Raw genomic sequence first — 13,692 nt, 5'->3', positions numbered from 1 at the left:
AGGAAGAATAAGTGAGCTTGGAGGGTGCAGGCAGACCGGAAAGCTGGCTGTACATCTGTGTGTTTGATAGGCAAAGACAGAGTCCAACCCTGAAAGGTGCCTTTTCCCACCATCCGAATCTTTATGTCTGCCACGCAAAAGAGGAGGGTTGCCTCTGGCAGCTGCTGGACCCAGACTGACGGTTGCTCTCCTGACTTTGCCCCCCCCCAACAGGTGTTGCTGCGGCCAGCTCATTACTCAACACATCGCAATTCCTCCAGGCTCAACCGCAAACAAAAATGAGGAGGAAACAAAGCAGGTGGACACGCAACCCGAGAAATGGTCCGTCACGAAACACACCCAAGGGTTCCCAACGGATTCCTATGGAAACCTCGAGTTCCAAGGGGGAGGGCACGCGAACAAGTCCATGGTAAGTGATGGAGGTTGATAGTCCTAGTGATACGTTTCTGTTTATTTATTTATTGCAAGTATACCCCATCGTTTTCCCCCAGGGAGACCCCAACGGGCTTACAGCCTTCTCCTCTCCTCCATTTTATCTGCACAACAACCTTGTGAGATAGTTAGGCTGAGAGTGTGTGACTGGCCCAAAGTCACCTAGCGAGCTTCCATGGCAGAGTGGGGGACTCGCACCTGGGCCTCCCAGACCCTAGTCCAATACTCTACTCGCTACACCACTCTAGTTTTCTAGAACCGATATCTTTATGAAATTTCTCAAAATGGAGACTCTCATCCCTGTAGGATATTACTGGTTTCACCTAAGTCAAAATCAGACGTGGTTGTCAGAAATTATCAGGTTCCCCTTTAATAATAATAATAACGTTCGATTTATATACTGCCCTTCAGGACAACTTAATGTCCACTCAGAGCGGTTTACAAAGTATGCCATTATTATCCCCACAACAAAACACCCTGTGAGGTGGGTGGGGCTGAGAGAGCTCTGAGAGAGCTGTGACTAGCCCAAGGTCACCCAGCTAGCTTCAAGTGGAGGAGTGGGGAATCAAACCCGGTTCTCCAGATGAGAGTCCCGTGCTCTTAACCACTACACCAAACTGGCTAAACTGCTGAGGAATTTTGAGGAAAACCTGAAGAGTTAAGAAGAGTGAACCTTCTCTGCTTTATCGCAAGGAAGCGAGGCTCAATCACTTCTCCCTGACATCTAGTTTTCTAAGTGCAGGGACATTCAGAGGGGTAGCTACGTGAGTCTGCTGCGGTCAAACAACCGAGAACCTCATGGCCCCTCAAAGGCAAGAGAAAGATTGTGGAAGAAGGTTTTGTGGGTCAGAGCCCATTTTGTCAGAGCAGAGCTCTGGTCTGTGCAAAGTTGATGTCAGAAGGGAGGCGGCCTCACCAAAAACGTGAGGCAGAAGCCGAAGCTGAGAAATCTACCGAGAAACTCCAGTGCATTTCAGCTGGGGGGTTATGAGGAGAAAAGAGAGGAGGGGAAAACCATGCTCTGAAGAACACCTCGGAGGAAGGGTGGGAAAACATGTTGCAGAGAGAGAGAGACGGAGGTTGGTCATGCTACCTTGTATAAGCGCCACCGAAAGGCCTTCAGAACTGCTGAGAAAAGTTGTTGGCTCATTGAGAGCTTGGCCCGCCTTTTCTTGCAGTATATCCGAGTGTCCTACGACACCAAGCCAGACGTGCTGCTCCATCTCATGGTGAAAGATTGGCAGCTGGAGCTCCCCAAGCTTTTGATATCTGTCCACGGAGGGCTGCAGAACTTCGACCTGCAACCCAAGCTGAAGCAGGTCTTTGGGAAGGGCCTCATTAAAGCGGCCATGACCACCGGTGCCTGGATCTTCACAGGAGGAGTAAGCACAGGTAAGCGATGGGCTCTCGCGCTGGTAGAGGCTGGAGTAGAACTGGGTGTGTCGCAGCCAAAGGGTGGGAAGATTTGCAGTAGCTTTTCAGCCTTGAGCAACGCAGCAGGCAGCCTGGAAAGGGTGGGGCCATGGCTGAGGGGTAGGAGCAGCTGCTTGGAACGCCGGAAGTCCCAGGTTCAATCCCCGGCGTTGCCAAAGGATCAGGCAGCAAGTGATGGAAAAGACCCCAGCCTGAGGACCTGGAGAGCCACAATAGACAACGCTGGCCTTGGTAGAACAAGGGTCTGTCTTTGCATCAGGCGCCTTCATGCGCTTAGTTAGGAAGGCCATTAGAGAACTTTGCACAGCAGTGGGGAAGTCTGTCCTCAACTGGAAAACGGTTTTGTTGATTAATAAATATCGGCCGTCGTTCCAGCTCAGTTTGGGTTCTAGCATACTCCTGAGCGCTGCAGAGCAAAACTCTGGGATGGGAAGTTGGCCGATGATTCACTGTTTTGCAAACTGCTGCAAAACTGTGAAGCAGCAGTGGAGAATGGCATAAGAGTCAATAAGAGGCAGAACCTGAAAGGGTCTGGGGGCAGGTCGTGGGCACTAAAGGACAGCGTCATTGGATGATCTTAATTAATGAGAAGAATATGTGAGTTTCTATGGAAGAAACACTTTCTAAGGTGTGCGTCGCTGCCCCCAAAAACCATGATGGGCTTTTTCTCTTAATGGGTTTGTTCCCTCTGGCAGGGGTCATTCGCCATGTAGGAGACGCTTTGAAAGATCATTCTTCCAAGTCCAGAGGACGCATCTGTGCCATAGGAATTGCCCCCTGGGGCATTGTGGAAAACAAGGAGGACCTCATTGGGAAAGACGTAAGTTCTCTGTGCTTCTGCTTTTTTTGGTGCTACTAGATGCTGAGGCCAATTCACGCTGCGTACGGGAGAGAAAGCTTCTTCACCAGACGAACATCTCCTGATGTGCGCACCAGCATACATTGTTTCCTACCTGTTTTGCACCATTTATTCTGTGGAGTCCCCAACTCAGCACCACCGCATAGATATATTGAAAGGCCTGAGATTTATTTCATAGACTGAGGGTGCTTTTTTAAGGGTCAAAGCAGGTGAGACATGATCAGCACCTTTTATAGCTGATTTACAGTTGCGTAGGGTCCCGTTCCATATCTTCATATCCATGGTTTTGCTGATCAAGTCCCTATACTGTTAAAAAGTGTAGAATGAAGATAGATACCCATCCTTTTTAATTTTTTTCTGATACTCATCATTTCTATCATTAAAAAGCTAATCAAGTTTTTATTAGGAAATTAGACATTTTCCCCTCTATGCATTTTTTAAACAATCAAAAGGGGAAGATGATTTTGAGCTGAAAAACAGTCAGTGGGAAAAGGCCTACACAGAGTTTTAGTATTTTTAACAAAGCATGTGGAGGAAAGAAATCACAAAACTCCCTAGCACGTGGTCTCACTTGAACAGTGTGCTTGTGTAGCTGGTGCATGCAGTTCGTGGTTGAATAAGAAGTTGTGCAAATGTCCCATGTAGGAGAGCTTTTGCTTTTTTGGCATCTTGTCTAACTCAAGCTGAAGTCTGTAGAGAGCTGTTCCCAGAGAGAGCTGTACATTTAAACAGACAAGCAGATAAATCCACGTTTTTTTTTTGTTCTCAAATAAAAATTGCACTTTTCTTTTTGACAGGTGACAAGAGTTTATCAAACCATGTCAAACCCACTAAGCAAACTCTCTGTGCTCAACAGTTCCCATACACACTTCATCCTCGCCGACAACGGCACCCTTGGCAAGTACGGGGCAGAAGTGAAATTGAGGCGCCAACTGGAGAAGCACATCTCGCTCCAGAAAATCAACACCCGTAAGTGGCCAATTTTGTAAACAAAGTGCCCCTTTTATTGCTGAATTTGTATGAAGTAAAACTTTATTTTCCTGGCGCTTCCAACAATATGTCACAAGTGACAGTTTGATCGGCCTCATATCAAACCTGCATACTGCTTGATTGCTAACCGAGTGCTTGGCTTTATTTATTAATTATACTTCTCCCAATCTTCCTCCGAGAACTCAGAGCATCGTTCTGGGGGGATCTTGTGAGTTAGGCTAGACTGAAAGATAGCTGCATGGTTTCAACGTTAAGCGAGAGAACTTGGCACGTGTGCGCTCCCTGCACTTTCCCAGCAAAACATAGGTTGTTGTTCTGTTCCAATTGCAAACTATGGTTTGTTCTCTTGCTTCCAAACCTGGATTCCAAACCATGGTCTTATCCCAGCTTGGAGGCAGTAGAACCAAACCGTAGTTTGGGGCCTTAGACAGAAGAACTAACTCTGGTTTGCTGTGACAGTGCGTTTCCAGCCACATGTGACGGGAGGGAAGAGGGTGCCCAAGTCCATTCATCTAATGACAGATTGCGGCTTGTCCTTACATCTGGACTGTGTCAATGACTATGTCGTTTGCACGCATGCACTCCCATGGGAAATGGCCCAACTTGTGTGCACTTTCCATCACTGCCTTCTTGGAATGTGTTGTGAGGCACATGATGCTTGTACAACAAGCGCACTGATTTGGGCCATAGGTGCTAAGAGGCAAGATGTGCAGTATCTATAATCAAACATGCCCTTGTTTTGAGCTATGGCCATGTCCTTGTTCTTTGTGTCCCAAATGGTTCCTTTGTGCAATTCATGTCCGGAATCTAAAAACGTACTGAAACTGGTGGGCCTTTTACTGCCAGCCACCTAAAAATGCATATGGACACTAACTGATGCCCTCGTTGATTATCCTGGCAAAGGAAGAATGGCCTGATCAGCAGAAAGGTTGAACTTTGAGCTTAGACTCTGAGATCCTTCCTCTCTTGAATCTCTGTCCTGGATTATGTATGCCTCCAAATAAGGATTGAGCACGGTTGGGGACTCCGTAAACAGAGTTCTTCACGTATGTGACCCGGCACAGCTGCCATTTTCTGTTGAAGGAAGGGACACTTTAAGTTGGAGGAGGGCTTTGAACTTCACTGACTGGAGTGGTAGGGTACAGGCTGTTTCCCCCCAGTTTCCAGCTCTTAAAACACCTATCCCTGAATTCTGAGCATCAGCTGCAATTTTAGGATAATGATTTTTTTCCCTTTTAGTCCTGCGAGTTCCTGAGTTGAAAGTTGTCATGCGCACAAGTCTGCAGTGATGACCTGACCTGTGGGCTTCCCTTTGTCATCCTATGCCTGGAGATCGCAGTGAGGCAGGGACAGCAAAGGGGTGCTTAGCTGTCGTCTCTAACGTCGGCCAGCCATTATTTGCAGCCTTACACCAAAAGGCTCCTGCGATGGTTTTATTCCCTTGGGCAGATTTTGTTTTGCAAAGGAGCACGCGGATTTTGCAAACACCGATGCACTCGGTTCGGATCCATCAATGGCTCTGTCTAGTCCAGCATCCTGCTTCCCACGGTGGCCAGCCAGGCACGCCACAAGGCCCACAGCCAGGGTCACAAAGGCCGGATATTCTTCCGAGTTCTGCCTCCGAGCCACTGGCCATTGAATATGGAGGTGTTCCCGTTAGTCTTCATGGCTAATGTCCAGTGACGAGCCTTCCTTCGTGAACACTTGCACCGGCTTAATCTTCATGGCCCCCAAAGGAGGCATTTCGTTGCAGTTCTTTCAAAGAGGCATTGGATGATTTCACAGACTGCTTCAGGGAGGAAACTTCCCTTCGCTTTTCTCATCCCTTGGCATTCACACCAGTGTCTTAGAGCCAAGCTACAAGTGAGGAATGACACTTGAACGGCAAGTGAACAGACTCACGTGTATTCCTCCCTGTTCACTTGCACTCCACTTGTGCTCCACTTGATCACTACATTGATCACATAGTGATCAAGTGGCGCGCAAGTGAACAGGGAGGAATACACGTGAGTCTGTTCACTTGCCGTTCAAGTGTCATTCGTCACTTGTAGCTTGGCCCTGAGTTTGCAAAGAACCGGAAACTCCCTTCCTTTGAAAATGTTCACGTAACCTGGTTTCTTCCACAGGGCTTGGTCAGGGTGTGCCTGTGGTTGGGCTGATCGTCGAAGGGGGCCCCAACGTCATATCCATTGTCTTGGAATGCCTCCGCGAAGAGCCCCCTCTTCCCATTGTGGTCTGTGATGGCAGCGGACGAGCATCAGACATTTTGTCCTTTGCGCACAAGTACTCGGAAGAAGGAGGGTAAGCTCCACGGCCTCATTGCAGGGAATTATAATTAATATTGTTGTTGTTGTTTTTGTTACTGGTCCGCCTTACTCACTTAGATCCAAAGCAGATTACACAGGGCGAGTGAAAATACAATATAGGACATTCCCTGATACGATAATGAGCAGCAGTTAGGACATTCAGTGAAAAAGATACAAAAGGGTGTGGAAGCAGAAAACAACTGAAAAACAAGCATAAAGCTGAGAACAGATATGAAGTCTTTCGGAAACCAAGCATAACTAAATTACATGGCATGTTTAGCAATGAGGAAACTCCCTAGTAGGTGCGTGTCTGCCAGTACTCAGTAGAGTAGCTTATAGTCCCTGCTCCTGTCGATGCATCTCTCTGGGCTGCTTCTTATGACACAGCCCTATAAACTGGGCTGAAAGTCCTCCTGGATTATTCAGTTTTGCATAATTTGCCAAATGTGTAACAGACACTGAGATGCAAATCAGGAAGGGTCCAGTTCAAATCTTGCCCTTGTGGTGAACTAAAAACGAGTCTCAGCCCCACCCCTACAAACACCTGCCACTTGAGAATGATAATGCTAGACTATCTTATAGAACTTTTGTAAGACTTATAGGGAAGGGTTTTGAACACTCTTAATGCATTATGTAAATACTCAAAAATGCTGTGTGTCGCTATCCTGTGAGCAGCCCAAATGGTCTATATCAGCCAATGATCTTTATAGTGACAAGCTCACATAGGAGGAAAAGAATCACAGATATTAAGAACTGCTATAAGAGTATATAAAAACAAAATATGTTGGAACTGCTAGGTGCATCTGTCTATGTCGTTGTGTCATTGCATTAATACAAGTCTTAATCATACCACGTTGGATACAAATTAATACATGGCCGTTTTGAAAAGCTGATGCAAAGCGCTAAATATGTTTGAAACCAAAAGTATGTACTTCAGAAGCTAGAAATGAAACTTTTACAGGTGTTAAGAAACAAGAAGTTCTTCACTCCAAACATCTCAAATTTTCTAATGCTATAAATTCCTCAGATCTTCAGGTGATCAAACAATTGAAATTTCTCTCTCAATTTTCATATCCCTCTTTGGCTGCTTCCACACACGTTGGATAATCCACTTTCAATACTCTTTAGTGAACATTTGAAACTGATTTTCCATGTGTGGAACAAAAAATCCACTTCTAAAGGATTACAAAAGTGCATTGAAAGTGCATTATTCAACGTGTGCGGAAATGGCCTTTGTCTGATAGATTACATTTTTTTTTACTGAGCAGAATTTCTAAAGAGATACTAATCCCAAACCCCTTCTACTGCGACAGAACACAAACCTCCATATGTTGTTCTTTATCATCATGTTTAATAAAAAGCAATCAGATTGATCAGTCAAACAAGGAAATGAAAATGAAGCAAGAGAGATATCCTAATCAGAAATTCTGTTACCCTCCCCTAAAAAAAAGTTTCATGAAGAACAAGTTCCCAAATGTAACCTTCTTGCACATGGGATAACTTCAGAGCAAGGGGAGTCTTCAAAGCCCTGTGTGGTCTATAATTCTTTTTACCAGAATCTCTAGGGTCTACCAACATTTTTTACATTTGCAAAACAAATGTGAATCCTCTGGGACCTCTTAGGCCTGACTCAGTCCTGAGTGTGCTGAAGCAAGTTCACGGTGGATCCAATCACCCATTCCAGAGGTCTTTGCAAGAGTCCCTGGAACCATCCGGCCGCAGGCAGCTCACTGGAAATTTGCCAGGAATCCGCAGATGGGCTGTGCTCTGCTTTCTGTTCCACCTCCGTCTTCCAGGCTAGAAAGAAAAACCTTTTCACTTGTTGTAGCTCATTGGAAAGTGTTAGCCTATTTTTTTCCTGATTGTAACAGCCTTTGTCCGTACATATAATAAACTTCTCTCTCAGTACTTGCTTACAGGACTGGGTAGTGTCTCTTGAATTCACGATCACACCAGAAGTAAAAGTTAGCAAAAACATTTTTTTTAAAGTGACACACAGAATTAATCATTGAAGTTCTCCCTTTGCTTTCCACCGTTTATCCAGGCAGCCCATTAAAACCTGCCCAGCAAATGCTGCGCAGACAAGTTCTTTTGGACCTCAGCTACATCTTGCTACTTTACTTGCACTGTTTATGCCAGTGTTTATTGGGGAGGTCGCCTAATACCTGAAGGTGGTGGAAAAGCTTATAACTGGAGCTCCTGAAAGCTCCTAATTATTAATAGCAAGCATTTTGAACAATGATGTGGTGATTAAAGATGGTAATTTATACATACGTCAGGGTTGGGAAATTCCTGGAGATTTGGGGGGTGGAGCCTAGAGAAGGCGGGGTTTGGGGTAGGGAGGGACCTCAGCAGGGTATAATGCTGTAGAGTCCACCCTCCAAAGCTTCAATTTTCTCCAGGGGAACTGACCTCGGTCGCCTGGAGATCAGCTGTAATTCTGGGAGATCTCCAGGGCCTGCCTGGTGGTTCCTAACTAGAACAGCACTACCACTGTGATTATCTGGAGTTAGATTTGTATAAACAGGAAACTGCAGAGCTACTTACAGAAGGTGTTGTCTCGTCGCCATTGTGTTATGTTCTGCATTCTTGCACCATATTGAAAATTAGTAAACTTTTCCATGGGAACCTGTGATTATCTAATTACACTGGCTAAATCATTAATTAGTCATAAAACTTACAAATCATATAATTCAATATTTCAAACGTATACCATCAAGGAATCATTAAAGATAAAGCAAGTAGGTGCCAAATGTACCCTCAAAGAATCTTCGCATAGACCTATAAACAAGTGGTACATCAAAAATTCATCCTGTCAACATACAGTTCTTAAAGTGCACAGTGTTCCAGTACAGTGTACATTTCTTAAAGTGTACAATGCTCCACAAAACATTTCCTAATTGCTGTTTTCAAATAGTTATACTGTATAACTGTGTGATGATTCTTTGAGGGTACATTTGGCACCTACTTGCTTTATCTTTAATGATTCCTTGATGGAATATGTTTGAAATACTGAATTATATGACTAATTTAAGATTTAACCAATGTAGTTAGATAATCACAGTGGCTGTGTTGTTCTAGTTAGGATCCTATTCTATGATTCTCCCTAGTACTTCCTACCTGGAGGTTGGCAACTGTTACTCACGTATAATGATTCAACCGTTTCATTTTCAGAACATTGCCCTGGAAACCTGAAGATCAAATATCGCCCCCTCCCCTGCAAGACCCTCCCAAGTCCTATTTAAAAGAAGCGCTTTCCCGAAACGCCATCTATTTGATACCACCGCCAACCTCCTCTAGGCTGTTTTCCTGGCAGACGGCGCTGATGCGATCAGGGTTCTCAGGCCAAAGAGCTGCCTTGATAATGGGGGCTCTTTGAGAGCTCTCCTGCGTGGCTCTGATTAGAGAGCGTAATTTTCTGATGAGTTCGGCATTCGGTGCCCTTTTGCGGCCTCAGCAGACTTTTTGGCTTGGAATGAATTGCCTGCCAGTCAAACCGAAATAAGAGGAAATTGGGCCAGGCTGGAGGACACGCATCCTATTGCACTCTGATGGAAATGAAATGGCTTTTGAAAAAAAAAAATCCCCCATCCTCATCTGAGCTTCTAGGATTTGTTATTGTTAGTAGCCTGCCATTATGAATGTACGTGGAGGGAATATCTATATATTTCTTGGACAGGGAGTTAGCAATCTGCCCTTGTGTTACTGTAAGAAGAGCACAAAAGGATACTTTGGAAGAATTTAATTGCATGCAGTCCTTGCCCAACCCATGAGCTAGAGGATCAGAGGTAAAACTTAAAATGTGCAAAGAAACAAGTCATTTACACAATTCCAGCTTTGTCTTTGCTGTAGTTCACTGAGTCCTTGAGATGGAAAATAGCAACTGGCGGATAACTGGAAAAACTGTGTGTTTTGCTGCAAAACTGCTGTAAAGTTACAGTAAAGCAGACCACTTGTACCCTATATCTCAAGCGCAGGCCACCACAATGTGGCTAAGTTTGGGAGGGCAGTGTCAGGCTGTCAATCTGCATAGCTGCCCCCTTCCATTAATCCTTAGAGCCTGTTCCTTCCTCCTCTGCATGTCTGCCAACTGTCATAGGTTCCCAATTTGCTATTAATGTCGCAAGAGTCTGCATAGTTAAGAACTAGTTATTGAAGTACCTTAAGTTTCCACTAACTCTCCACATCCTCATCATCTTAATAGTTAATAAACTTCTGTATAGCACATTTCAAGAGTTAAACATACTTCATTTACAGTAAACCCCTACAACAACCTTGTAAGGTAGACCAATCTGCAGGTGTGAATGTTTCATTGTTGCAGGACTTCTTTAAACTCTTAAGTAATAATAAGCACACACAACAAAGCTTTTTTTGTAATTCCCAGAATCTGAATATGAAAACAGAAAACGAATCTTCTGTTTCTCACTTCTTTTAGCATCATAAGTGAATCTCTGCGGGATCAGCTTCTGGTCACCATTCAGAAAACCTTCAATTACAGCCGGAGTCAGGCCCACCAGCTGTTCGTCGTTCTCATGGAATGCATGAAGAAAAAGGAGCTTGTAAGGATTTTTTTGACTCTTTATTTGCAGAAACAAAAGTCTTGTTCGCAGCAGCTTTGCATAACTTTATATCCCTGCCCACCCAGCGATTCACAAACACAGGGCTTGTCTGCTGTGTAGACTGAAACTAGTTTAAGAGTTATCCTGTCTCCCCAGAGAACCTTAGAAAATATGCTTCAGCAAGAAGACAAGACATCTAACAAACTCAAGCTTCCATTGTTATGTCTTTGACCAGGGGTCATTTCGTAGAAAAAGAGCCGGAGGAACTAATTAGCATAACTCATTAGCATATGCCACGCCCCTTGCCATCACCAGAAGTGTGTCATTAGCATAACTGATTTGCATATGCCACATCCCCTGACATCACCTATCCTGGCTGTTTTGGACCCAATCCTGGCTATTCAGGGCCGGAATTGGGCCCAAAATGGCAAAAAGGGGCTGAAAATGGTCAGGATCGGGCCGCTGCTGAGTGGGAGAGTGATCCACCACCTGTCAGAGGCCCGATCCGGGCCGTTTCAGCCCCAGCCCAGGCTGAAACGGGCCCAAAATGGCCGAGAGTCAGGTGTGCGGGGCCACCTGACATGTGACCTCTTTGGGGAATTGCTGGAACTATGTTCCTGTGTGTTTCCCCTCGAAAGGAGGCCTGTCTTTGTGAATGCTGAGGAGGTCTTTCATGTTGCCTACTGCCTGGTGCTTTTAACTGGAGACGCCAAGGATCGAACCTAGGACCTTCTGGATGCCAAGCGGAGGTTCTTCCACTGAGCCTCGGCCTCTGCCGTTCATTTATTTATTTACATCATTTACCTGCCTTTCTCACTGAGATTCAAGGCGGATCATGCAGCTTAAATCAGCCTGGAGATTCAATAAATAACACAATAGGGTGTGGATGGCAGAAACTGGAAAACAAGTAGAAATCCAATTCAGATCTGCACATAGACAACCGAATGTCAAGAGGGACAGGTTTCTAGTCAAGGGAGAAGGTATCTCTGTGATATTCTCTGTGTATAAGATATTCCCACCATACTTGCATGGGGAAGCATTCAGCTACGCAATCTCCCATCTGCCCTCACAAGAACCGTTGCACCACTTCTGCTATGACTCACGGCTTCATTGCTAGGGGTGAATGGTTTCAAACAGTTCCCCTCGTGGCTTGCTTGTATCCAGGGCTTTTTTTCAGCTGGAATGTGGTGGAACCTTTTGAAAATGGTCACATGGCCGGTGGCCCCGCCCCCTGATCTCCAGACAGAGGGGAGTTGAGATTGCCCTCCGTGCCATGCGGCACGGAGGGCAATCTCAACTCCCCTCTGCCTGGAGATCAGGGGGCGGGGCCACCGGCCATGTGACCATTTTCTCCGAGGGCAACCCACTGAGTTCCACCACCTCTTTTCCCAGAAAAAAAGCCCTGCTTGTATCCAGGCTGGACTGATGCTCGCAGAGTACAGGGGGAAAAGAAACGCATCCCTCCTCACGTGACCTAGGTTGAATTCTGTGGCTCAGCATCAGAGGGCATTGCCTGGCCATCTGAATGGGGAACCCTCGCCTTCAGCATCGTCGGTCACATGGCACAGCCATCTGGCGCAGCTGGGAATGCCCTCTACTTATATAATCTGCCCCCTGCTTTTGCCATAGACAAATGGCTTTTTTCCCCCATCTTCCTTTTCACAATGTAAATAAGGAATGCAAAATTACAGCATGTCCTTTTTTCTTTTCTTTTTTTAAGTGATAGGAATTGCAGTATTGTCATTTTTTTTTAAAATGAAAGCCTAGGAGCAAAAAGACCAACTTGATCAGATTAAACCATTAATCCTGATGTTCCACTTCTGGGATTGACGGCTGCAAGCAGAACCCCTCCGTTCTCTCCCCTCTGCCAAATCAAGTAGGGCTCCTTGTGGTCTGCGAATCTCTCTGCACGCTACAAGATCTTCATAGAGGTTTTTTTTTTCCTTAAAAGAAATCACCAGGGTTAACTGCCTGATCCAGGGAACCGCAGCACTGACAAAGAAGCCCATTAGATCAGGGAATGAAGTCTAGGAGAAGGGATAATGGCCTGGCCCTTTGTGGCAAAATCCACTCCTTGTGCCTGCATGGGCTTTGTTCCATCTTCTGCTCTAGCGTACCTCATTTCAATGAGACACTATGCTATTGAAAAACCCAGCTGAGATGTAAGCTAGTCCTATTGTATTGGATAAAGGTGTAGGCAAGCTTTAGAATGGCACAGACAGAGTGGAAAAATCTTCAGCAGACTGAGGGCCAAGCTACACATGACGAATGACACTTGAACGGCAAGTGTATTTCTCCCTGTTCACTTGCCCTCCACTCAATCCACTTGCCGTTCAAGTGTCATTCGTCATGTGTAGCTTGGCCCAGAGTGGAAGTCTTCAGCAGACAGAGTGGAAAAATCATTGTTACTGTCAGGGCTTTTTTTCTGGGAAAAGAGGTGGTGGAACTCAGGGCCGCACAATGACGTCACTTTGGGTCAGCTAGAACAAGGGGGAGTTTTTTAAAGTTTAAATCGCTCTTGGCAAAAATGGTCACATGACTGCTGGCCCCGCCCCCTGATCTCCAGACAGAGGGGAGTTTAGATTGCCCTCTGAGGGCCATCTAAACTCCCCTCTGTCTGGAGATCAGGGGGCGGGGCCACCGGCCATGTGACCATTTTCGAGAGGTGCCGGAACTCCGTCCCACCTCATTCCAGCTGGAAAAAAAGCCCTGGTTACTGTACCCCTCCTTCCCCCTTTATTTTTTGCCATTCTTCAGATCACTGTGTTCCGCATGGGTTCCGAAGGCCAGCAAGATATTGAGATGTCTATCTTGACAGCTCTACTTAAAGGTGAGTTTCCCAAGCGAGGAGGCAGAAAACGGAAAAGTTGCAACGCTTGTCACCGCGTACGGATGTGACTGATGACCAAAGTAGCCAGCTGTTTAGTTTTATTTATTTAAGACAGTTTATTTAAGGAAGCTAAGGCAGCTTTCAGCTAAAATAATAAAATAATCATGACATTAAAAACAAACCAGTAAAAAAATTATTCAATAAAACAAGCCAAGCAAGTAGAATAAATAAATAAAAACTGGTCAGGAGCCAAGAAATTTGTATATCCCATATTAGTTGCAT

The 13,692-nt window shown here is 45.4% G+C and overlaps 1 protein-coding gene across 1 annotated transcript in view; it reads left to right on the top strand.

Annotated features, from left to right (window-relative positions):
- The first annotated feature begins 346 nt into the window (after positions 1-346).
- Positions 347-13,692, top strand: part of TRPM1 (transient receptor potential cation channel subfamily M member 1) — a 40,348-nt gene continuing 27,002 nt past the window's right edge. Inside the window, exons 1-7 of the mRNA XM_055002625.1 lie at positions 347-409; positions 1,611-1,824; positions 2,562-2,686; positions 3,523-3,694; positions 5,842-6,016; positions 10,457-10,580; positions 13,338-13,410. Coding sequence (XP_054858600.1) covers positions 407-409; positions 1,611-1,824; positions 2,562-2,686; positions 3,523-3,694; positions 5,842-6,016; positions 10,457-10,580; positions 13,338-13,410 — 886 coding nt within the window. The 5' untranslated portion in view covers positions 347-406. The remainder of the gene's footprint in view (positions 410-1,610; positions 1,825-2,561; positions 2,687-3,522; positions 3,695-5,841; positions 6,017-10,456; positions 10,581-13,337; positions 13,411-13,692) is intronic.

This window comes from Eublepharis macularius, chromosome 18, assembly GCF_028583425.1.
Source record: "Eublepharis macularius isolate TG4126 chromosome 18, MPM_Emac_v1.0, whole genome shotgun sequence".
NCBI lineage: Eukaryota > Metazoa > Chordata > Lepidosauria > Squamata > Eublepharidae > Eublepharis > Eublepharis macularius.
The sequence above is the reverse complement of the archived record's forward strand: the minus strand, read 5'-3'. Positions and strand labels throughout refer to the sequence as shown.